The sequence below is a fragment of the Carcharodon carcharias genome, chromosome 4 (assembly GCF_017639515.1).
Source record: "Carcharodon carcharias isolate sCarCar2 chromosome 4, sCarCar2.pri, whole genome shotgun sequence".
NCBI classification, from domain to species: Eukaryota; Metazoa; Chordata; class Chondrichthyes; order Lamniformes; family Lamnidae; genus Carcharodon; species Carcharodon carcharias.
In genome coordinates this window covers 114,091,878-114,117,406 of record NC_054470.1, presented here as the reverse complement: position 1 = coordinate 114,117,406, position 25,529 = coordinate 114,091,878, and the positions used below count along the sequence as shown (strand labels likewise).

Below are 25,529 nucleotides of genomic sequence, written 5' to 3'. Positions count from 1 at the left end.
GTGTCCACAGCAATACTAATTTCTAGCTACTGTACTGGCCTGTCTTAGCTATGTTGAAAATTCTTGTATGGTAGTGGCTTTTCTAACACTTCCTCCTAGAAGTTTTATAGTTTTTTTTCTCTTGCCTCAGTTGCTAATCCAAATGGAACAATCTTTGTTTTGCCCTCTCTTATGTTTGGTTGTCACAGTATAAATGTATTTTATTGGTTTATGCTTGTGCCTCATTCCCTATTCTCTTGAAGTTTTGTCTTGGTTTGGTGGGAGATGGTGGCCTAATGGTAATGTCACTGTACTAGTAATCCAGGCTAATGCTCTGGGGACATGGGTTCAAATCCCACCATGGCAGCTGGTGGAATTTTAATTCAATTAATAAAACTGGAATTGAAAGCTAGTCTCAGTAATGGTCACCATGAAACTATCATAGATTGTTGTAAAAACCCACCTGCTTCACTAATGCCCTTTAGGGGAGGAAATCCACCATCCTTACCTGATCTGCGATTCCAGACCCACAGCAATGTGGTTGTCCCTTAACTGCTCTCAAAAATGGCCTAGAAAGCCACTCGGTTCAAGGGCAATTGGGGATGGGCAACAAATGCTTTAGTCATGTGATGGTTGTCATTAGTTAGATCCAACAGTATCAAAACTTCCTGTCTGCTGGTGTCTCCATGCTTCTGCAGTCCTTGCCCTTCTAGGTAGTAGAGGCTGCAGGTTTGGAAGGTGCCGTCAACGGAGGCTTGGTGAATTGCTGCAGTGCATCTTGTAGATGGTGTGCACTGTTGTGCTGATGGTAGAGAGGGTGAATGTTTAAGGTGGTGGATAGGGTGTTGATCAAGTGGGGTGCTTTGCCTTGAATGCTGATGAGTTTCTTGAGTGTTGTTGGAGTTGCACTCATCCAGGCAGCTTATGCTTTGGAGTCAGGATGTTTGAATGAAAGTTAGGAAATTCAAGAGGAGCTCGAAACTAATAAATGTGAATTGACCAATGAACAACACTAACACACACTGGTTTAAATGTCAGCTGCAGCTCAGTTGGTAACTCTCTTGTCTGACTCAAAATGTGTTCAAGACCCAATCCAGAAAGATGAACACAAATCTCGGCTGACACTCCCCGTTGCAGTACTGAGGGAGGACGCACTGTCAGAGGTGCCATCTTTCAGATGAGACATTAAACTGACTGGATGTAAAAGATCCCATGGCACAATTTCAAAGAAGAACAGGGGAGTTCTCCCTGGTGTCCTGGCCAATATTTATTCCTCAACCAACATCACTAAAACATATTCTGTTCATTATGTTTTTTGTGGGAGTTTGCTGTACACAAACTAACTGTTGCATTTCCCACTGCACAACAGAAACAAGACTTTCATTGGCTGTAAAGTGCTTTGGAATGTCCTGTGGATGTGAAAGGCGCTTTATAAATGTAAGCTTGTCTTTCTTTTTTTTACCAGCTGTAAAGTCATAGATGGTCGATCTTTTTATAGTGTGCTGCAGTAACAAGACATTTTGTCAATAATCTGTTTGGAACAGTCTTTTTGTTTACTGAGTGCCCTTCTGTCTGAGTTTCTACATGAGCACTCTTCAATCTGCATCCATTGATTTTTCTTTTGATCCATTGTATTAACTCTGTTCCACTGATGTACAAGCTGCATTGTCCCTTTAGTACTTGCACATGTTTGCACAAATGAAGTTCAGGATCATCATTTAAGGCAACATATTGGATGGTTGAGCATTAAGTGTAGGCTGACTCTCCCAGTGCAGTACTGAGGGAGTAGGAGGTTGTCTTTTCAGATGAGATGCTAAACTCAGGCCTTACCTGCCCTCTTGGGTGGTGTACACAATCCCGTGGTGCTCGTTCAATGGTTCTCCCCTGTGTCATGGTCATTATTTATATCTCGATTAACATCACTGAAGAAATGGATTATCTGGGCCATTAATCATATTGCAGTTTGTGAGAGCTTGCTGTGTGTAAATTGGCTGCTATGTTTCCTACATGGCAACAGTGACTGCATTTCAAGTAGTACCCAATCGGCTGCACACCGCTTTGGAATGTCCTGAAATCGTGAAAGGTGCTATAGGAATGCGAGTCTTTTTCTCTTTGTGAATTGAACACCCCCCCATGGGAATCCATGAAGCAAAATCATTTTTTTTTGAGCTCCAACATGAGAAACAGTATCATTCCGTTTTCCCAGGGTTATGCTGTGGAATACTCTTGCAGCTTTTCATGGGATTCGGATCTTGTATTTTTAATAGTTACCAAATGTCTGGGCATATCAGATATTCAGGGCATGATCAAATGTTCAGGCATTTGAATTGCAGATCAAAGATATTTCCAGAATGTGGAAAGTACCTCAAGGGGAAAACTGTAATCGCAAGATTGGTGCTGCCAGGGAAAATCGAATCAAGAACTAGGTTAACGCGCCCAAAACCCAAGTACATCACTCTCTGCCCACTCCTGGTTTGTGGAGCTGAACATTCAGACCAATCTCCACAGGAGCTAACAAAACCAACAAGCATGGTAACAGCTGATCCCCCACCTCCCCACCCCCAAGCTTCTGCAACATAGTTTTAAAAAAGTTTTGTTTGATAATTGCTCCTGTGAAAAGCCTTGGGACGCTTTAGACCATAAGACATAAGAGCAGAAATTAGGCCATTCGGCCCATCAAGTCTGCTCCACCGTTCAATCATGGCTGATAAGTTTCTCGACCCCATTCTCCCACCTTCTCCCCGTAACCTTTGATCCCCTTACCGATCAAGAACCTATCTATCTCGATCTTAAATGCACTCAATGACCTGGCTTCCACAGCCTTCTGTAGCAATGAATTCCATAGATTCACCACTCTCTGGCTAAAGAAGTTTCTCCTCATCTCTGTTCTAAAAGGTCTTCCCTTTACTCTGAAGCTGTGCCCTCGGGTCCTAGTCTCTCCTACTAATGGAAACATCTTCCCCACGTCCACTGTATCCAGGCCTTTCAGTATTCTGTAAGTTTTAATCAGATCCCTCCTCATCCTTCTAAACTCCATCGAGTATAGACCCAGAATCCTCAAACGTTCCTCATATGTTAAGCTTTTCATTCCTGGGATTGTTCTCGTGAATCTCCTCTGGACCCTCTCCAAGGCCATAACATCTTTCCTGAGATACGGGGCCCAAAATTGCTCACAATATTCTAAATGTGGTCTGACCAGAGCCTTATAAAGCCTCAGCAGCACATCCCTGCTTTTATATTCTAGTCCTCTCGAAATAAATGCTGACATTGCATTTGCCTTCCTAACTACCGACTCAACCTGCAAGTTAACCTTAAGAGAATCCTGGACTAGGACTCCCAAGTCCAAGTACTAGGTTGAAGGCTCTATATAAATGTAAGTTGTCGTAGAATTTTGCTAGACTTAAGACCCTTTATTTTTGTCGGTGTCTTTTTGCTCTTCAGCACCATCACCACCCTTCAATATCTGTTTGTATCATCAGATGTCTTAATTTTTCTGCTTTTAGATGAGTGTTTGTAAAATAGCACAACACAGAAGGAGGCCATTTGGCTCTCTGAGTCTGCGCCAGCTCTTTTGAGGAACACTCTACTCCCCGGCTCCTTCCCCATATCCCTGTGTATTTTCTTTCCTCGTTCATGTATTTATCTTATTCCCTTTTGAAGGCTACAGCTGAATCTGTATCCATCATCCATCCGATTCCAAACCCTGACGACTTATGTTTTTATTTTCAAGTCTTTAATTTCCTCTCCCACTTCTGATTCTTCTAATCACTTCAAATCTGTGCCATCTGGTTATTGACCCTTCAACCATAGAGCAAAATGTTCTCAATTTAAACCTTTCACGACCTGGAGCACCTACCCAACTGCTCTTGGCTTTCTCCACTCTCATAAGAATAATCCCAGCTTCTCCAATCTCTCCATGTAACTGAAGTTCCTCATCTCCTGGAACCATTTCAGTAACTCTCTCTCTCTCTCTCTCTATGCTCTCCAAAGCCTGTTGTCATTTCTAAAGTGTGGCACAAATGAAACATGGGCCATTAAAACCATAGCCACAGAAAATTATTGTACAATCTCACGAAGTGATGTTGACATTTTCGTGTTGTGTCCAAGAGACAATGCCCTCTTCTAACTGAGAGTGATAAAATTCTGTAAATTCCAGTTTAGTTTGCTGTGTACCTCAGTTAATATACAAAGGTTTACTTCTGTGTGCTTATCGCACAATCAGATTACGACTTTACCAGAAGTGCATTGTTTGAAAGGAATTTGTGCTTCAGTAGAATCTCAAAATCTAGAGAAATAAAATGGTTTACCTTGGCAACTGCCTTAACTCTCGTGGTGATCATTTATTTACAAATTTATGTGCAAAATTTTGAAAAATTGGTTGGAAAATTTTATTTTCAAAAAGTATTATAAATTTGGGAATATTTTCCGCCAATGTGTTTGGCATAAGCTGTCCCTGGAATATTAAATTGCCTTCCTCTTGGAGATTGAAGCCATTTTCAAACTCTATGCTGTCATGTTGTTATTTCCTGTTCCTACTTCTAGAAATTTTTAAAATTTTGGTTTTATTGACGTGCAGAAAGTGACACTGTAGTAATGAATACTCAATTAGGACTATTTGCGGTCAGCTGTGGGTGACTTTCTCTCCTAAGTAAAAAGGTTGTGCGTTCAAATCCCCATCCAAAATCTAGACTGATACCGCCAATACAGAGGGAGTGCTACACTGTCAATGGTATGGTTCGTTGGATGAGATGTTAAATCAAGAGCTCATCAGGTGGATCTAAAAGATCCATGGCACGATTTTTTTGAAAAAGAGCAAAGGCTTTCTTGCCAGACACTTCAGGCCAATATTTATACCTCAACCAATATCTCACTAACAGATGATTATATTACTGCTTGTGGGATCTTGAGTGGAAAATTGGCTTCCAGCTTCCCAACATTGCAACAGCTACACTCTGTTATCATCAATGGGTCCTAGATGAGGTTGTTCATGGTCTGCATTTATAGATAATGCTGGAAGCAAGGCTGTTGGTAAACTTAAGCCTTTTTATTGAACATTATACTAACTATATACAGCTTAGCACAAGGCTCTACATAGAACTATCTCTCAGCGTACTGTCATGTGATCATACATCACTGACATAGACTCTATTTACATATTTAACATTGACGCTTTATACTGCAACACCGCTTACAAGTATTTCATTGGTTGTAGGGAGTGTCCTGAGGTTGTGAAAGGTGCTATATAAATGCAAGCAGGTGCAAATAACCCACAAGTTTATGGATGATGCACAGTTAATTGTGCAAGTTTAGAAGCTTGGAAGAATGTAATGTCTGGTGGATATGGACGCATGTTTGGCAACTGACAATTTGGAGAACTGCATTGTTATGTTGTGGGCAAAACCAATGCTAAAATGAATACTTTCATTTACATGGTGCCTATCACCACCTCTGAATTTTCCAAAGTGCTTTTTTTTTTAAAAAAATTCATTCACAGGATGTGGGCTTCGCTGGCTGGGCCAGGATTTATTGCCCACCCCTAGTTGCCCTTGAGAAGGTGGTGGTGAGCTGCCTTCTTGAGCCACTGCTGTCCATGTGGTGTAGGTGCTTCCACAGTGCTGTTAGGGAGTTCCAGGATTTTGACCCAGTGACAGTGAAGGAACAGCAATATATTTCCATGTCAGGGTGGTGAGTGACTTGGAGGGGAATTTGCAGGTGGTGGTGTTCCCATGCATCTGCTGCCCTTGGCCTTCTGAATGGTAGCGGCCATGGGTTTGGAAGGACCCTTGGCGAATTCCTGCAGTGCATCTTGTAGATGGTACATACTGCTCTTACACTGCTCTTGCTGTGTGTCGGTGGTGGGGGGGGAGTGAATGTTTGTGGATGTGGTGCCAATCAAGCGGCCTGCTTTGTCCTGGATGGTGTCAAGCTTGAATGTTGTTGAAGCTGCACTCATTCAGGCAAGTGGAGAGTATTCCATCACACGCCCGACTTGTGCCTTGTAGATGGTGGACGGGCTTTGGGGAGTCGGGAGTTGAGTTACTTGTCACAGGATTCCTAGTCTCTGACCTGCTCTTGTAGCCACAGTATTTATATGGCTAGTCCGGTTCAATTTCTGGTCAATGGTAACCCCAGGATGTTGATAGTGGGGGATTCAGTGATGGTAATGCCATTGAATGTCAAGGGGCGATGGTTAGATTCTCTCTTGTTGGAGATGGCCATTGCCTGGTACTTGTGTGGCGTGAATGTTACTTGCCACTTGTCAGCCCAAGCCTGGATATTGTCCAGGTTTTGCTGCATTTGGACATGGACTGCTTCGTACCTGAGGATCACGAACGGTGCTGAACATTGTGCAATCATCAGCGAACATCCCCACTTCTGACCTTATGATGGAAGGAAGGTTATTGATGAAGCAGCTGAAGATGGTTGGGCCTAGGACACAGCTCTGAAGAACTGCTGCAGTGATGTCCTGGACTGACCTCCAATAACCACAGTCATCTTTGCTAGGTATGACTCCAACCAGTGGAACATTTTTCCCCTGATTCCCATTGGCTCCAGTTTTGCTAGGGCTTCTTGATGCCACACTTGGTCAAATGCGGCCTTGATGTTAAGGGCAGTCACTCTCTCCTCACCTCGGGAGCTCAGCTCTTTTGTCAGTGTTTGAACCAAGGCTGTGATGAGGTCAGGAGCTGAGTGGCTCTGGTGGAACCCAAACTGGTCATCAGAGAGCAGGTTATTGCTAAGCAAGTGCCGCTTGATAGCACTGTTTATGAACCCTTCCATTACTTTATTGATGATCGAGAGTAGAGTGATGAGGTGGTAATTGGCTGGGTTGGATTTGTCCTGCATTTTGTGTACAGGACATAACCTGAGCAATTTTCCACATAGCCAGGTAGGTGCCTGTGTTGTAGCTGTATTGGAACAGCTTGGCTAGGGGCATGGCAAATTCTGGAGCGCAAGCCTTCAGTATTATTGCTGGAATGTTGTCAGGGCCCATAGCCTTTTCAGTATCCAGTGCCTTTACCCATTTCTTGATATCACGTGGATTGAATTGAATTGGCTGAAGACTGGCATCTGTGATGCTGGGGACCTCCGGAGGAGGCCGAGATGGATCATCCACTCAGCACTTCTAGCTGAAGATTGTAGCAGATGCTTTAGCATCTTTTATCATCCGCACTGATGTGCTGGTCTCCATCATTGTTGAGAATGGGGATATTTGTGGAGCAGCCTCCTCCAGTGAGTTGTTTGATTGTCCATCATCATTCATGACTGCAGAGCTTAGATCTGATCTGTTGGTTGTGGGATCACTTAGCTCTTTCTATCACTTGCTGTTTGGCACGCAAATAGTCTTGTGTTGACCAGGTTGACACTTCATTTCTATGTATGCCTGGTGCTGCTCCTGGCATGCCCTCCTGTGCTCTTCATTGAACCAGGTTTGTCACTTCATGGCATCCAGAGTCGATGTTGAGGACTCCTAGGGCAAATCCCTCACTACTGTACACCACTGCCACCACTGTTGGACATTACAGACATATCTGTAAGATATGATTCTGTGATGATGACTGTCAGGCTGTTGCTTGACTAGTCTGAGACAGCTCTCCCAATTTTGGCACTAGCCCCCAGATGTTAGTAAGGGGCACTTTGCAGGGTCGACGGCTGAGTTTGTTGTTGTCATTTCCGTTGCCTAAGTCGATGGAAGTAGATGGACCAACCGGCACACTGAGATTTTGCAGTGGTTTGATACAATGGAGTGGCTTGCTAGGTCATTTGAGAGGGCAATTAAGAGTCAACAATGTTGTTGTGGGTCTGGAGTCACATGTAGGCTAGACCAGATAAGGATGGTAGATTTCCTTCCCTAAAGGACATTAGTGAACCAGGTGGGTTTTTACAACAATTGACAATGGTCAAGTGACAAATTTTTATTGAATTAAAATTCATCTGCTGTGGTGGGATTTGAACCTGGGTCCACAGAGCATTACCCTGGGTCTCTGGATTACTAGTTCAGCGACAATACCACCATGCCATCACCTCCCTGAAGTATGTTTTAAAGTGTGGTCACTTTGTGTTGTAAATGTAGTCGCCAATTTGTGCACAGCGAAGTCTTCAGCTGGAAGTGTCTCTCTAGATTTTGTGCTTGGGTCTCTCCAGTGGCACTTGAACCCACAACCTTCTGGCTCTGGGCCAATGTAAAACCCACTAAGACAAAGCTGACGCCAAGAATACAATCACCTTGCAGGGAATAGAACCAAAAGCTGTGAAGTAGGAATTATATTGATCATAGGTCTCAAGTTTCATGACTAATGCCATGAAGGGAATATAACTAAAACCAATATGGTGTTGCATTCACAGGACTGTCCTATGTATTTTGAAACCTATCATTTTGGGACATCTAACTTTGGTTAGGCCTTATTTAGAATATTGTGCCTGGTTATGGCCTCCTTACCTGGTGAGTGACACTGGGGCCTTGGAAAGTGTTCGAAGGACAGTACAAGATTGTGGTTTGTTTTACCCCCAAGTTAAAGCCCCAAAATTATTTAGACTTAGCCTTAAACAATTGGGTCCATTTACTTTGATCACCTCTACTTTAAAATTGTGGCCCTGTTTTCCAATCTTTCTATGGACCTCCCCCCAACCTCCCCCCGCCCCTTATCACTAGCTTTCTCCAGCCCTACAACCCTCCAAGATCTCTGCTCTCTTCCAATTCTACCCTCTTGAGCATCCCCAGTATTAATCGCTCTATCATTGGTGACTGTGCTTTCAGCTGGTTTAGCCCTAAGCTCTACAATTCTAGACCCCTCTGCTTCCCTTTTTTAAGATGCCCCTCAAAACCTACCTCTTTGACAAAGCTGTTAGTCACCTGTCCTAATATTTCCTTATGTTACTCTGTCTGACACTAAAACATCCCAATGTGCTTCTGTAGAGGCACTGGTTCCTGACTGGGCCAGAGATCAGCTTTTTTTAAAAAAAAAAGCAGGTGCTATGTAATCCAAAGTCAAGGTCTCTGTGGTCTCCTGGACTAGTTCCGATTACCAGAGGAATGGGGTTGGGGGTTGCTGTTGGACAGTGAAGTGGCATTTTTGAGGTTTCATGGTTCCTGGTGGGGAGGTAGTTACTGAATTGTGATGTATAAGGCATCCCACTGTCTGGGGCAGGCTAGATGAACTAGCTGGTTTGACATTTTCATATGTACCTATTTTTAATTTTAGTGTCAAGACAACTCTCTGGAGCTGCATATTTGGTAAAGAAAGATTCCTGAAATGTTAATTGAGATTCCCTCAGTCCTGCACTGGGAGTGTCAGCCTCTATCTGTGCTGAGACCTCTATGTTGGGACTTAAACCCACAACCTTTGTAACTCGGGTGAGATACCCGCTGAACCACACCTGAATATACATGTACGTCCACTGACACATGAACCTCCTGTTTTGCTTTAGAGAGAAGGACTTCACATTCTATTTGTATTGGGTATAATTCTTGATGGAGATTAGTTAAAATACAACTATGGATTATAGTATCACAGTATCTTTACAGTGCAGAAGGCCATTCAGCCCATCAAGTCTGCATTGGCTATCTGAAGGAGCATTCTACCTAGTCCCATTCCCTTGCCCCATCCCCCTAACCTTGCACATTCTGCCTTTTCAGGTAGCAATCCAATTCTCTTTTGAATACCTCGATCGAACCTGTCTCCACCACCTTTTCAGAAAGATTGTTCCAGAAGGCATTTGATAAAGTGCCATATCGAAGGTTATTGCAGAAAATAATAGCTCGTGGTGTAGGGGGTAACATTGGCTAACTAACAGGAAGCAGAGATTTGGCATAAGTGAGTCTCTTTCTGGTTGGCAGGACCTGACTAGTGATGTGCCGCAGGGATCAGCGCTGGGACCTCAATTGTTTACAATTTTTATATAAATGACTTAGGACCGAAGGAATGGTTGCTAAATTTGCTGATGACACAAAGATAGGAAGGAAAGTAAGTTGTAAGGAGGTCACAAAGTGACATCGGTTAAGTGAGTAGGCAAAGATCTGGCAAATGGAGTATAATGTGGGCAAATGTGAAATTGTTCATTTTGGCAGGAAGAATACGAAAGATGCTTAGTCAGTAAATGGTGAGAGATTGAGGAGCTCTGAGATTCAGAGGGATCTGGGTGTCCTGAGTGCATGAATCTCAAAAGTTTAGTATGCAGGTACAGCAGATAATTAGGAAAGCTGACAGAATGTTATCATTTATTGTGAGGGGAATTGAATACAAAAGGTTATGCTTCAGTTGTACAGGACATTGGCGAGACCACCATCTGGAGTATTGTGTGCAGTACTGGTCTCCTTATTTAAAGAAAAATATAAATACACTAGAAGCAGTTCAGAGAAGGTTTACTAGAATAATACCAGGAATGGGTGGGTTGTCTTATGAGGAAAGGCTCGACAGGTTAGGCTTGTATCCACTGGAATTTAGAAGAACAAGAGGTGATTTATTTGAAACCTTTAGGATCCTGAGGGGTCTTGACAGGGTGGATGTGGAGAGGATGTTTCCTCTTGTGGGAGAATCTAGAACTAGAGGGTCACTTTTTAAAATAAGGGGTCGCTCACTTAAGACTGAGGAGAATTTTTTTTCTGAGGGTTGTGAGTCTTTGGAAACCTCTTCCTCAAATGGTGGTGGAAGCAGAGTCCTTGAATATTTTTAAAGCAGAGCTAGGTAGATTCTTGATTAATGGGAGGTGAAAGATTTTTGGGAGTAGGCAGGAATGTGTGGTTAAGGTTACATTCAGATTAGCCATGATCTTATTGAATGGCAGAGCAGGGTAGAGGGGCCAAGTGGCCTAATTCGTATGTTTGACTCCAACCACCCTCTGGGTGAAAAAAAACTTTTCCTCACATTGCATTTACTCATTTTGCCAATTATTTTGAATCTGTGCCCTCTAGTTCTTGATGTTCTCTTGAGAGGGAACAGTTTCTCACTATTTACCCTGTCCATACCCCTCAGGATCATGAATACCCCTATCAAGCCTCCTCAGCCTTCTTTTCTCCAAGGAAAACAGCCCTAACATCTCCAATCTATCCTCATAGCTACAGTTCTTCATCCCAGGAATCATTCTTGTGAATCTCCTCTGTACCCTCTCCAATGCCTTCACATCCTTCCTCAAGTATAGCGCCTGGAACTGGATGGAGTACACCAGTTGAGACCTAACTACCGTCTTATACAAGTTCAACATGATCTCCTTACTCTTGTACTCAATGTCCTTATTAATAAAGTCTAAGATACTATTTGCTTTATTAACTGCTCTCTCAACATGCTCTGCCATCTTCAATGACCTATGTACATATACACCGAGGTCCCTCTGTTCCTGCACCTCCTTTAGAGGCTCTCCCTTTATTTTATACTGTCTCACCATATCTTTCCTGCCAAAATGAATCACCTCACATCCCTGCATTGAACTTCATCCGCCACTTGTCTGCCCAATTCACCAACATGTCTATGTCCTTTTGAAGTTCAAGCTACCCCCATCACAATTGGCATCATTTTCCAATCTTCATATCATCTTCAAATTTTGAAATCATGTTCTGCACACCACAGGTCATTAATATATATCTGGAAGACCAAGGGTCCCAACACTGACCCCTGAGGAATCCCACTACAAACTTTCCTCCAATCTGAAAAACAACCATTTATCATTACTCTGTTTCCTGCCACTTGGGCCAATTTCTTATCCAAGTGCCTATTTTTCCCTTTTATTCCATGAGCTAGAATTTGGCTCAAGTCTGTGTCGCACTGTATCAAACGCCTTTTGAAAATCCATATACACCACATCAACAGCGTTTTCTTTATCAACCTTCTCTGTTAGCTCCTCAGAAAACTCCAAGTTAGTTAAACATGATTTTCCCTTGATGAATCCATGCTGGCTTTCCTTGCATATCCTGCACTTGTCTAGGTGATTATTGATTTTTTCCTGTACTATAGTTTCCAGAAGTTTCCATACCACTGAGGTCAAACTGACTGGCCTGTAGTTGCCAGCTTTATCCTTGCATCCCTTCTTGAACAAGGGTGTAACATTTGCAGTTCTCTAGTCCTCTGGCAGCTCCCCTGTGTCTAAGGAAGACTGAAAGATTATCAGCAGTACCTCTGTAATTTCCACTCTCACTTCCCTCAGTACCCTTGGATGCAGCTCATCCGGTCCTGGTGCCTTATCTATTTTAAGTAAAGATAGCCTTTCTAACATCTCCTTCCTCTCGATTGTAAGTTCTTCTGGTGTACTAGTTACCATCTCCCTCACCTCAGCATGGGTAGCGAGTTCTTCCTTTGTAAAGACAGAAGTACTCAATTAATACCTCTGCTTTTTCTCCAGCCTCCGCATGCAAGTACCCCCCCTTTTTTTTTGTCCCTAATCACCCTACTCTTTATTTTACTACCTTTCTTATTATTTACTTGCTTATTGAAGACCTTGGGATTCCCTTTATGTTCGCTGCCAGCCTTTCTTCATGTTTTCTCCTTGCTTTTCTTATTAGGTTCTTCACTTCCCCTCTGGTCCTTCTACATTTAGCCTAATTCTCCTGTGTTTTCTACCTGACATCTGTCGTATGTGCACTTCTTCCTATTCACCTTGCTCTCGCTCATCATCCAGGGCTTTCTGGATTTATTTGTCCTACCTTTCCCCGTCAAGGGAATATACTTTGACATTGCCTGCAATATTTTATCTTTGAAAATGGCCCATTGTTCAGCCACCGTCTTTGCTGCCAACATTAGATTCCAACTCACTCGACTGAGATGCATTCTCATCCTATTGAAGTTGGCTTTCCCCCAATTAATTATCCCTGCTCTGGATTGTTCTCTGTCCTTTTCCATGATTAACCTAAACATTATGATACAATGCTCACTGTCCCCTAGAGGCTCTCTCATTGATATTTGATCCACTTGGGCCAACTCATTCCACAGAATCAAATCCAAAAGTACATGTCCTCTGTTGGATTGGAAACATACTGCTGTAGAAAATTATGACACTTTTGTTTGTGTGTCCCTCATTAGAAGTTGATGGAGGGTCTAGAGCAAGATGTTATAATTCATTTGCTGCCTTAATAGATGCTGTGTGAGAACAACATTTTCTGTTTTCTTTTTAAACTTGATTTCCAGAATTTAATGTTTATTTTTCTAGTCAATATGACACTATAATTAAATTTGAGCTAAGATTTGGTATTTATATAACCCAAAGAGTACAAATTAAAGTCTTAAAACAAGTTGTTACTGGCACTCTTGCCCAACACTGTTCCCAGTACTTGCAGTACGTTCAGGAGAGAAACACAGCATTGTGATGTGAATAAAAGCCTTTTTTAAAAAAAAAACTGAATTTCTTCAGTGTTTTAGTCTCTTTGAAAACCTGGCAACACTTCTGCCAAAGAATTTTTATCACCAGCTTCTACCATGCTTGTGATGGGAATAAAACTGGAAACACAATTAAAGCGGAGAGGCGAGTACTATGTGGACAAAACCTCTTTTCAGTCTCCACTTCCCACAGAATTCAATACAAAAGAATTTGTGTTGGAGAAGTGCGTGTGCCGGAGATGGGAAATGTGTTTCTGTGTATAGCTTGGAAGATGAAAAGTAGCATTCTCAAGTACGTTTCAATTTTTTTTATAACATATTAGAGGGGGCATCATGAGTTATGTAGCAACATTTAAAATAGTTTGGTTTAGAACTAATAGTATTTAAATATACTTAATTGACAGAAAGGATGGTTACCTAAACCCATGAATAATAGACCTAAGGCATATGCTTATCCCAATAAGAGTTTTCAGTATAAATGATTAAGTTGGTCATTGAGCAAAACTAGAGACTGTCAGTATAAAATAATTACCAATGAATCCAGTTGGGAATTCAGGAGAAAGTTCTTTGCCCAGAGTGGTGAGAATGTAGAACTCTATCACTGAGTGATTGAGGTGAATAGAATAAATGTATTTAAGGGGAAACTAAGATAAATACATGAGGGAGAAAGGAATTCTCTCCCTAAATCACTCCTCCTCCTCTCTCTCTCTCTCTCCCCCTCCCTTTTAAGATGCTCCTTAAAACCTACCTCCCAAAGGGTAATGTTATTTACTTGAAGTCCTTATTTGGAGTAGTTGCTCCTTGAGATGTGACCAGTCTCACATTTTTAAATTGAGTTCTATTCCACCTCCACTTTTGGAAATTGTATTTGACTAATGTTTTCCAAGATGCAGTGCAGAGAATAATGATGTTATAGGTGATATGGTGACATGGGCGGACACTAAGTGATTGCTCCTTCAGAGAGCCAGCACAGATACGACGGGCTGAATGGTCGTCTCCTGTGCTGTAAGCACTCCGAGTATTAATCTTATATACAGAATTCTGTCATCAAATGTGCCAGTTGCCATGAACACAAACCCTTTTTTAATCGTGCAAGTAGTGTTAGTGAATTAATCCAATCTCGATGATCAGACGACTGGTTCCATTGAGAAACCATTCGATTAGATTAGCAGTTTCAATCTTGAACCATGGCCCACTATAATGAATCCGCCTGGTTTTAAAGTGGTCTTCGATACATGTTTTAATACTTTGTGAAAGGCTCGGGGGTTTTAAAGATAACAATGGTGCTTAAACCAGTGCTGGTGCTGAATACAGAGACTTTCACCAATCGCTTTACTGATTGTAAAATGCAAAGTTCCTTTTGGCGTAGGTCCCAAAGTGTCATAAAAGGTTTTGCTGGAAGAGAAAATCATTCCCACTTAGGAGGGAAAAAAATGCTAGCTGTATCAGAGATGCCGAGTTAGGAGGGTTTTAATATAGGGAGAAACTGTTTCCACAGACAGGAGGGTCGCTAGCCAGAGGACACAGATTCAAGATATTGAGCAAAAATGCCATGGATAAGTGGGAGAGATGAGTTTTTGTTTTTGGTTGGCAATTATGATCTGGAAGTGGATTCGACAGTAACTTTAAAAAAAGCATCCATTTTTTGTTTTGAAAGAAAAATGCAGGGCAGTGGGATTAATTGGATAGTTCTTTCAAAGAGCTGGCACAGGCATGATGGGCTGAATGGTTTCCTTTGGTGCTCTGGTTGCTTGCATAAATACACGGTATATGTCCAGATCAGTAGCGCCAGGAGGAAAAAAAAGACTCATTGTTGAAAGATTAATTGTTTAAACCCTCACCCCTCAACATGATGTATACATGAGACAAGACACTGCATTCCTGCAGCCTTCGTAGTTACCAACTCTGGTTGGATGCAGTCCTGGAGGTTTCATCACATGACCTTCGCCTCCAACTGCCCCACCCAGTCGAATAGCACAGTTTCCCATCTCCAATATTCTCCTATCTTTTATATTATATTATTTTTTATAAATTAACTATGCAAAAATGTTCAAAGAAAATATTTAAATGGGGGGGGGGGCGGGGTGGTTGGTGGTGAGAGAGAAACTTATTTTTACTGTTTGGATGTTGCTGCCAGCAGCGTCCCGGCGCATTAACCTTTTAATTCCCTGGAGACTCCAGGGCAATCCTGGAGGGGTTGGCAACTCTGTTTCGTTTTGAACCGAATCCTGAATGCAAACTGATGGATCCGAGTTCGATTCACTTTTTTTTGTTTGAGGTCAGGACCATCCTCATTGAATCAAACTTTGAAGCCAATTCGTCCTCAATAAAGTGAATTTAACACTTTTTTTTGTATTAAAACAAAATAAATTGGTTCTCGTTGACAGAAGCTGGGGAAATGTTCGGGCGGGCGGGCGCGTTTTGTTTTGATGTGCAAAAAAAAAGGCGACGCCTTTTTTTTAAAGAGTTGAATCTTCCCGGTACTGGCTCGCCTTGGGTAAAGGGAGAGGGGTGGAAAGGGGGGATCTTTCAGCAGGTTGTCTCTGGCTGCTGAGCTGAGCCGAGCCAAGGTGTGGATTCACCACCAGGATTGGTTCTGGAGTGAGGGGGGAGCTAGGGTATTGCTGACTGACAGTAGCAGAGGAAAAAAAAACTAGCAGCAGGAGCAGCAAACTTTTAACCTGAGCTTTTTTATTTCAATAAAATATTGGAGGTTAGCTTGTTTTTAAACTTCATGCAAAAGTTTGGCATCAGAAAAAGTTTTGTCCTAAGTTTTTAAAAAACTTTTTTTGTGTGGAGCTGCAGCCTCCAGGTGCTGAGGGAAAGCCCAGGTGTCTCCTTAGTTCCTGTGGGGGTGTTTTTTTTAACCTGTCTGCTGATCTCTAAAATGGCTGTCAGGTTTCAGGAGCAGGCAAGTTGTTGTGTGGTGGGGAAAAAAAGGTTTATTTTTTAAATTCTTCTTGTCCTTTCTCTGCAGCTTCCGTTTCTCACTCAGCTGAGTCTCCCAGTTTCCATGGAGTTTTTCTTTTTTTTTGTTGTTGTTTCTAGGGCTTTACCGGTTGCACACGGTGTTGCTAAACCAGAAAAAGGCGTGTTTAACTATTTAGTGTTTCAGGCTGATCTTTCATTTATTCGCGCATAGCAGAGATTCCAGGCTTTTTTCCCCCCTGTCAGAATTTGGAACGTTGAATGTGCTTTATTTTATGTCTCTCTAGTGCCTTAACTGGTACTGTTAATTTTACATAAACGACACAACTTTTTAAACTGCTCTTGGCATCAGGTTGCTTAATTCCTCTACCATTCTGCACTTGGTGGGGGAAGGGAATTGGTAGGTAGCATTTTATGCAATTAAGTACTGATAGCCTTTTCTTACTGCCTAGCATCTATTTTACACCTATGTTCAAATTTGTTATGAACGTAGCTGAGTGGGTAGCATGCTCTCACCTTTCGGGTGGTTGTGGGTAGAAGTCTCCATTCTGGAGACTTCATAGAATCAGCCCGTGCAAAAGGAGGCTATTTAGCCCATCATTTTTGTGCTGACTCGCTTTGAAAGAGCTCTCTGATTAGTCCCATTTCACCCCCGCCCCTTCCCCGTAGCCTTTGAGCATTGAATCTTGGCTGATACCCCCAGCACACTACTGAGGAAGCACTGCATTGTTGGAGTTGCTGTCTTTTGGATGAGGTGACAATCCAGGGCCTTGCCTGCCCTGTCAGGTCGATGTAAATGATCCCAGGGGCGTTGTTTTGAAGAAGAACCGAGTGTGTTAGCTTGAGTGTCTTGGCCAATGTTTATCCCCCCTAAAATAGATGATGTGGTCATTTTATTTCATTACTGAAAGTGGGATCTTGGCTGTGCCCAAATTGGCTGCCCAGTATCCCTACATTACAACGGTGACTACACTTATCGGTGGAGCAATCAAATCATCCAGGAAACTTGTGATTTACAATTCACGGACAATCTCACCCAATTGGCTATAAAAAGCTCTGGGTGGTCCTGAGGTTGTGAAAGATGCTATAAGCGTGCAATTCTGTCTCTTTAACCATTCCAAAAGTCGTCTAAATAATGAATGCAAATAGCACTCTAGCTAGTATTACTGGAGGGAAAAACTGGCTAGGCAGCAACCTGTGTTGATACTTCTACAATTGGAAAATTTAAAATGAAGAAAATCACATTTACTTGAGTGCAGCAAGATATATTTTTCACTAATATGGCACCCTTAATATAAAACATCGCAGGATGCCTTACAGAAGGCAATGGAAAATGGCTACTGAAGGGCAAGGGGCGATGAGCAGGAGTGATTGAAAGCTTCGTTAAAGAGACTGGTGCTGAGTTTTTTTTTGAAGAGGACAGAGTTGGGCTTTTTGAAGAGTTGGGCTTTTTTATTTTGGAAGGAATTGCTGTGTGCTTGTGATATCTCATGGCGTGCCCCATTTAGTTAGATGTATTCACTTGCTCTTCCAGTTTAAAATTTTGTCTTGGGGGTTTGAGATGGTAATAACACAGAGGGCAGAAGGTGTTTGGAACCTTAGTGACCAACGGGTCTGTCTCCTTAACCAACTAACTGTTAAGGTTTGAGAAAGATTCCAAGGAGCAACAGCAGAAAATCTGGTGAATGATTGTCAAATCTGGTACAGAAGGAGAAATAATGAGGGAAAGGAAGATTAGATTGAGAGAGAAAAGAGACAGGAAGGAAAACTAAATTTTTTTAATAATGATAAATACAGAAAATGCTAGAAAAACTCAGCAGTTCTGGCAGCATCTGAAACAGTTAACATTTTGAGTCCGTTTGACTCTTTGGAGCTCCGAAGAAGTGTCCTATGGGCTCGACATTAACCCTGTTTTTCTGTCTCCACAGCTGCTGCCAGACCTGAGGTTTTTCCAGCATTTTCTGTTTTTATTTCCAATTTTCCAGCATCTGCAGTATTTTGCTTTTTAGCTAAAGGATTATTTAAGTTTGAAAAACCCCCAAAGAACAATTTGCTGCCTGTACAAATGGACACCACAGTTTAAATGGTTCCCTTTCTCATCAGGAGAGGTTGGGCAGTATTGCAGGACAAATTCATCTTTTCATTAAAAGGATCCTTGCACTGTTGAGTAACAACCCTGACTTACAGTGGGAGCTTTAATGGGTAAGAAATGCAGCAATTTCTTAATTTGTGGTGAGAATGGGGGCTGCTTTTTCAAGAGGTGAATGGCATTAGAACACAAACCACCCAGGAATCTTGTGGCAATTTACAATTCATGGGGAATCTCTCTCATCACAAGTTGGACAATTTTACATTTAAAATCATTGTTGTTTTAGCATTAAAAAAAATTGAATGTTAGTTTTGCTGCTTCTTGCATTGTTTTTGATTGCACAAGATTGGTGACTATTTCAATCTTGTTATTTTAGTGGTTTTCCTTTTAAAGGATTATGCTGATCAGATGGCGATAGAATCACAGAAATTTAAGCACATTATATCTGTCCCAGAGCATTGCAGTGGCAGTGCTGTTGCAGTTCACTTGCAGAGCCCCAGCTGTTGAGGCAACATGCACTTTTACATGCATGTTGTAGTCTGGAGCTGTGGATTGTGATGGTAGAGGCTCCAAATGCTTTCCATCACCTGGCTGACCGGGAATCTCTACCACTCTTGCCACCTACCGTTGGTGTGTTGGAAGGATTTGCAGGTTGATACTTGACCTGTTTGGCCACGTTACGAGCGCACTTTCCTTGGCCATCAAGTCCTGAGGTGGGACTTGAACCTGGAGCTTCTGCTTCAGAGGCAGGGATGCTACCCACTGCACAGCAAGACCTGCTAAAAATCAGTAGTAGGTGGGTGAAATGTTTTGATTTTCATTTAGAGAAACCTACTTGTACTTGGTGTCAGTCATACCTGACAGCTTGTCAACTGAGTGTTGTCAGCGTGCAGTGCTGTGTTTTCCACATATTTGGGAGTTTTGCAAGGGATACTGAAGTTATTGGTTTAAAAGGATCTGCTAGCCTGGAACCCATGATTTCCTGTGTTTGCCCCTGTGTAGTTTCTCCAGTTTAACCTGGTGACCTTCACATTAACTGGGGGAGGACGGAGATAAAATGAATACAGAACATTCTTATCAAACGCTGCCTCTTTCCTGTTCATGTTGCAACTTTAAATGCTAAGTTTCTGACTAATGTTTATCCCTCGACCAACATTGCTTTAAGACTGGATTATCTGGCCCATTACTGCATTGCTCCTTGTGGGAGCTTGCTGTGCAAAAATTGGTGGCTGTGTTTCCAATGTTACAACAGTGACTACGCTTCAGAAGTACCTCATTGGCTGCAAGATGCTTTGAGGCATCCTGAGGTGATGACAGGTGCTATACCAATGCAATTTCTTTCAAATTATCAATGTAAACGTATTAGCATCTCTAATCAAATATGACAGGGGCATATTGCGATCTTGTTTAACTTCAAGTTAGTCTGTATGTGCAATAATCCATTGAATCCTCCTTGGGTGTGATCTATTTGGGAGTAATGTACTAGAGATTGTAGAACAACTGAGGTGGGGTTTGAGGCTGCTTTTTTACTCTCTGGAATCTTGCTGACTATGCTTTAATTTTTTTTTACCTAAAGTAAAATATGTCAACGTTATGTGAAGAATGTAAAATTAACTGCAAAACTTCTTTGTAATAGCCATATTTTTTTAAAATCGGTGAATCAAGTAGGATTCCAGAGTGCTTTGGCTATCTGCTCCTCATTCTGTGACAAACATTGGTCTTCAGAAAACTGAACTGCTTTGTCCAACCTCATTTGGAAGGCTCACTTGTGTTCTCGAATGAGGTTCATTCTGATGTCTTTGTACAGTGGCTTATTACAAGACTGCTTTCCATTTGGTTTTGATGGACATCTGTAACTTTAAGATTAACCATGGGGTCTCCACCCGTGTGGGGGTGTGGGGGAGGTGTTGTTGTTGGAGTGCACTTGCTGCAGAAAAGCTAGCCAAATCCAGCAAGGTGGTACCAGCTTGCAAGCCTTAATTACTCTTTAAAAATTATTATTGTTTACTTTAAAACTCTTGGGTGGAGTAAACTACAGGAACTGTTTCAACATGTTTTCAGTGGGTTGTTTAGTTACAGTAGTTTTTTTTTGTTTTGGCATTAGCTCATGCTTCAAAGGCAATTGATTATAGTGAGTGATCTGTAGCAACTAGAGTGCAGTTTACTGTTGGAGATGGGTACAGTTTTTGCCAGGTTGCCCTGTCTGCAACTGGACAATACATTTAAAAAAAATTTCCCTGCTAGAATCATAGAATGATATGAGGCAGAAAGAAGCCACTCGGCCCATTGTGTATGTGCTGGCTCTTTGAAAGAGCTATCCAATTAGTCCCAGTAGCCCTGACCTTCCCCATGTGTAACTCCCTTTTTGAAAGTTAATGTTGAACTTGCTCTCACCACCTTTTCCAGTCAGTGGGTTCCAGACCATAACCTGCTGCGTAAGTACATTTTCTCCTAGTCTCTGCTCTGGTTCTTTTTGATAATTAATCTTAAATCTGTGCCCTCTGGGTACTGAAGCTGGAAACAGATTCTTCCTATTTACTCTTATCTAAATCCTATGTGATTTTGAACACCTCTATCAAATTTCCCCTTAATCTTCTCTGCTCTAAGGGGAATGATCCCAGCTTCTCCTACCTCTCCACGTAACTGAGTTCCCTCATCCATGGTGCCAATTATAGGCCAGTTAGACCAAATGGCCTGTTTCTGTTCTGTAAACTCAATGTAATTCTAGCAAATCTCCTCTCCACTCGGTCTGGACACCCATCCTGATGTGTTGTGCCCAGGATTGGATGCAATACTCCAGCTGAAGCCTATCTGTGTACTTTCTAAATGGCGTTCTTGCCAAGTCTTTCCTGACAGTTAGTTGACCTCCTGTGTGACACTGTCACCATGACACAAAAACCAAAAACACTGCTCGATTCACCATGAGCTACTCTTGCTACCACGTTTTACTCACTTGGACATCTATTCGGCAGACACTTGGAAGATTGAAATAACTCCTATTCTAATTGGAAAAGATGTAACCGTTTAATTAACATTTGAGTTCAGCACTTGAGGTGAAACATGTTGCTTTATTATTGGCAATGTTTACTCATGGCTGGGGGAATGGTTCATCTCTGGCACTTGAGGCCCAGAAACACACCCTACCATAGCAATTTTAATGGGCTCCAAATGTGCTTGGGTGGGAAGATTAGTGTCATTATTAGTTCATGCAAGTTTTGGGTCACCTTTCAAGAATATGAGGTCCTGTTTTTTGTTTTTCCTTTTTGAATGATTATGACTCATAAAAAAAGATTCATAATCTAATATGGATTATGCGATGAAGCATTAGTATGATGTGTGTACTCTCCCAAGATGCTTATTTTCCCCGTTTTTAAAGAGGGAGCTGCTTTTCACAATATAACCGTGGATTTACATGAGACTGCTTTTGTTACAATTTGAAGTGAATCACTTTACTTGATCTCTACATATATGTATTTTACAAAGCTGCTGAGCCTGGGGCCCAATTTAAAAGCGAGATTGATAGGTTTTTTTTGTGTCAGGACACTGAGTTACAGAACCAGGGCGGGGAGACAGAGTTGAGATGCGGGTCAGCTGTGATCTAGTTGAATGGCCTCCTCCCTGTGTAAATGTAGAACATGCTGGGCCAGGCGTGATTATTTTTTATTATATTATCCGTAGCGGGTGGGATTGGAAAATCCAAATGTATGGCACAGAAAGAGGCCATTGGCCCATAGTGTCTGCACCAACCAAAAAACTAGCCACCCAGCCTAATCCTGCTTTTCAATATAAATTACAGTTCACTGCTGTTGTGACTATTTTACTTTGATCATTCTCCCTTTTCTGAATGTGATTGCAGATTTAATATCAATTTTTAAGTTAGCCAAAACTCTTTATGATTTGTAAACCCAAGAGAATGAGACTTGTGCATCACGTTACAAATGTGCAGTGAGTTTTTTTTTTGTTTTGGTAATGTCTGTGTACTCCGCACGACTCTCTCTCTCTGGCTCTCTCTCTCTCTTTAAAACCCCAACCAATGAAAACCTAAAGCTACTTAAATTTCAGCACATGATGCATTGTTCAACTTGTGTTTTCTGGTTTTGACAATCCTTTTTGAGTTACCTGTTTTGTCTTAAATTCTGGTAGCTCATGCTTTCCAGAATGTTCAATTAAGTCTGGCCAACTTGGGACAGACGCAGCATGTTAATGTATAAATTGTGCAGAAACACAAAGATTATTTGTTTGTAGGGGTGGCTGAAAGAAAAGTTGGAAACATGTGAGAGTTTGTGATCAATTTAATCAAATGTGGCCCAGCATATTTTATATACGTAAGTAGGCACAGGAGGGAGCGAGTTCACCACTCCAGCCTGTTTCCCACTTTTAAACTAGACCATAGCATTCTGTACCTTTTTTTAATTCCATGAACCTGCCTTGGTTCTGTATCTATCCTTAATTCCATTCCTTAACAAAAATTTATCAATCTCAGCTGAAATTTTCAGCTGGATCCCATAGCCTTGACAACAGCTCTTAGAGAGGGTAAGAGTTTGGCTTCCCTTGCCCTTTGTGAAGAAGGGCTTCCTGATATCGCCCATGAACAGCCTGGCTCTAATTTTAATGTTTGAGGCCCTTTGTCCTGGACCCTCCAAACCTCACTGGAGGGAATACAGTCGATACCCTTGAATCATATTTGTCAGGAGCATACCTTCTGATCTGCTGTGGTAGCTTGCATGATTTTTTTTAAGACCAGTTTTTGAACCTGGCCACTTCACAAAATTAAATAATGAAAATTGTTCTTGTTCAATAGAATTTCAGTGAGAGTTAATTTTGAACTGAAAAAAGCCAGCCCTAAATGGTTGCAAGCCTGAATTGACCAAGTGGGTAGTGAATAGTTAATGTGGAACCCTGGCTCATTCCTCTAGTTCACACACTTAATCCACTCATTGTAAAACTGTTGAGATTTTTTTTTGTAATTACTGTGTATTTAAAAAAAAATGCAAGTTCCATTTTAAATTGAACGACTAGTAGAAAGTGTATCTACCATTCATTTTTAACATTGGATGAGATTAGCATTATTTTTTTCCATCCTTCTACAGCGTAGCCCCTACTTAGTATGTACAGTGTAAAATGTCCTAAATTCAGTGTTGTGGCCAAGGTTCTGCTTGCAACTGACTTGTGTCCTGAATGGGCTGTTTTGCCTTTCCAGTACAATTGCGACTGGCAGGATTTGAGCTACATGTAGGGCAGCAGTGTATTAAAGCTTACATAATCTAGCTTGGTGATTTCTAGAAATGGATGATTCTCTGGGCTAGCACTGACTAGCTGTAAGGTGATTGCTACAGCGCAGCATTGCATCTCAATATGAAGTCCATCCAAACACTGCAGAGAAAATGGGCCAATTTGATGCATTCCTTCAAGCTCTACAGTGGCCTTGTGAGTCTCTTGCCTTCCTGCACTTTGCAACCATTTTATTGTCAGTGTCTGTAGTTTGTGTTTCTTTCTGTCCTGTTATCGTCCAGAGTTGCTGTTGCCCGTTGAGTTTAAAATTTTGGCTGGCGATCATCTGCTGCAGTTTAAACTGGTGTGACACCCAATTAAGAGATTAATTGTTGTGATGGCAACTAATTTTTTTTACATGAACTGAAGCTGTCTGTGTGATGTAATGCTTTTAGCCAAGTTCTTAGTAGCTGAAAATATGTACATAGCTTTCCTTATCATCAGTGTGCACGTCTGAATTGCCAAACTGTAAACAAATTTCACCCAATCTTAGAATGGGAAAGCACAGAAGGAGGCCATTTGGTCCATTGTGCCTGTGCTGGCTCTTTTGAAAGAGCCATCCAGTGAGTTCCATTCACCCTGTCTTTTCACCATGCTAGCGGGAAAAAAAAATGCCCCTTCAAGTATTTATTCAATTTCCTTTTTGAAAGGTACTGCTAAATCTGCTTCTACTGCTTTTTCAGACAGCGCATTCCAGATCACTATCATTGTTTTTTTGAAAGAAAAAAAATTCCCTGTCTCCCCTCTGGTTCTTCTGTCACTTACCTTTCAAAAAAAATCTCTGGTTGCTGACCCGCAATTATAAGAATTGAGCTTCCTGGAGTTTTTTGTATAAAGTTTGCTTAGTCTTGAAGGAAACCTTATTATGCTTGTGTCTTTTTGTCTATTGTGTACCACCTTGAGTATAACATTTAATGATAGTCTGGATAGTAAGGATGTGGCATATATGAATATGCATCTGTTGTTGTACAGTCATCCATCCGAGTCCATTCATTTCCTAGCCTGCATTGTGATGCATTTACTTTTAGCTGCTTTGTGTGGAAATGCTAAGATGTTCTTAAAACCTAGTAACGGAACCAAAAGAAAGGAACAAAATGCTGAAAATATACAGTTGAGCACCTGAAAGCAGTTTCTATTTGTGTGGGAGTCTAAACGTAGGTGCCATCAATATACAATGAGTCACTAAACCCAGTAAAGAATTCTGTAGGAACCTCTTTCCCCGAGATTGGTGAGAATGTGGAATTTGCGCACCTAAGGAGTGATCGAGGTGAATAGTCAGTGCATTTAAGAGGAAGCTAAATATGCAAATGAGAGAGAAAGGAATAGAAAGATACGTCGATGAGGATGAAAAGGGTTGGGAGGAGGCTTATGTGGAGCATGAACACTGGCACGGACCAATTGGGCTGAATGGCCTGTTTCTATGCTGTACCTTTTATGTGCCAGAGGGAACATGACTAGTCTGACTTCTGTAAGGAAAAATACAACGTGCTAACCAGCACTTATCACTTTGGATGAAGATAGAAATTGGAGCACAACTTCTCTATTTGTGAATCTTGAAGCAGTAAATCAGCACAGTAGTTATATCTTGGAAGCACTTTTGCAGTTAGGTAGCTCCTGTTGATCTGGAATATCTAGGGCGGAATTTTGTGGCAGCAAGATCCCCGCCAGAGTTTACAATGGCTCACTGCGTTTTATGGCCCCACCCCCCACCGCAACGGGGGCTGTAAAATTCCGACCCTAGTATTTCTTTCCTCCATCATAGTCTCTTGTATGCGACTTTTTCTGGTGACATATATTAATTAATAAATCCAATAAGGGATTTGAGGGAAATTTTTAGCTGAGAATGTGGAATTTACTAACCTAATGAGTAATTGGGGTGTGTACATAGATTTTAAGGGGAAGCTAGATAAACAAATGAGGGAGAAAAGGAATAGAAGGATATGTTGATGGGGTGAGAT

At 41.7% G+C, this 25,529-nt stretch overlaps 1 protein-coding gene across 2 annotated transcripts in view; it reads left to right on the top strand.

Moving 5' to 3' along the window:
• Nucleotides 1-25,529, top strand: part of tjp2a (tight junction protein 2a (zona occludens 2)) — a 125,638-nt gene that overhangs the window by 4,104 nt on the left and 96,005 nt on the right. The window contains exon 1 of one of the 2 annotated variants that reach the window (XM_041186451.1): nt 16,147-16,194. The exons of the other annotated variant lie outside the window; for it this stretch is intronic. Within the exon in view, the coding sequence (XP_041042385.1) occupies nt 16,171-16,194 (24 nt within the window). The 5' untranslated portion in view covers nt 16,147-16,170. Of the gene's footprint in view, nt 1-16,146; nt 16,195-25,529 lie in introns of those variants that run through there. 2 annotated transcript variants of the gene reach the window in all.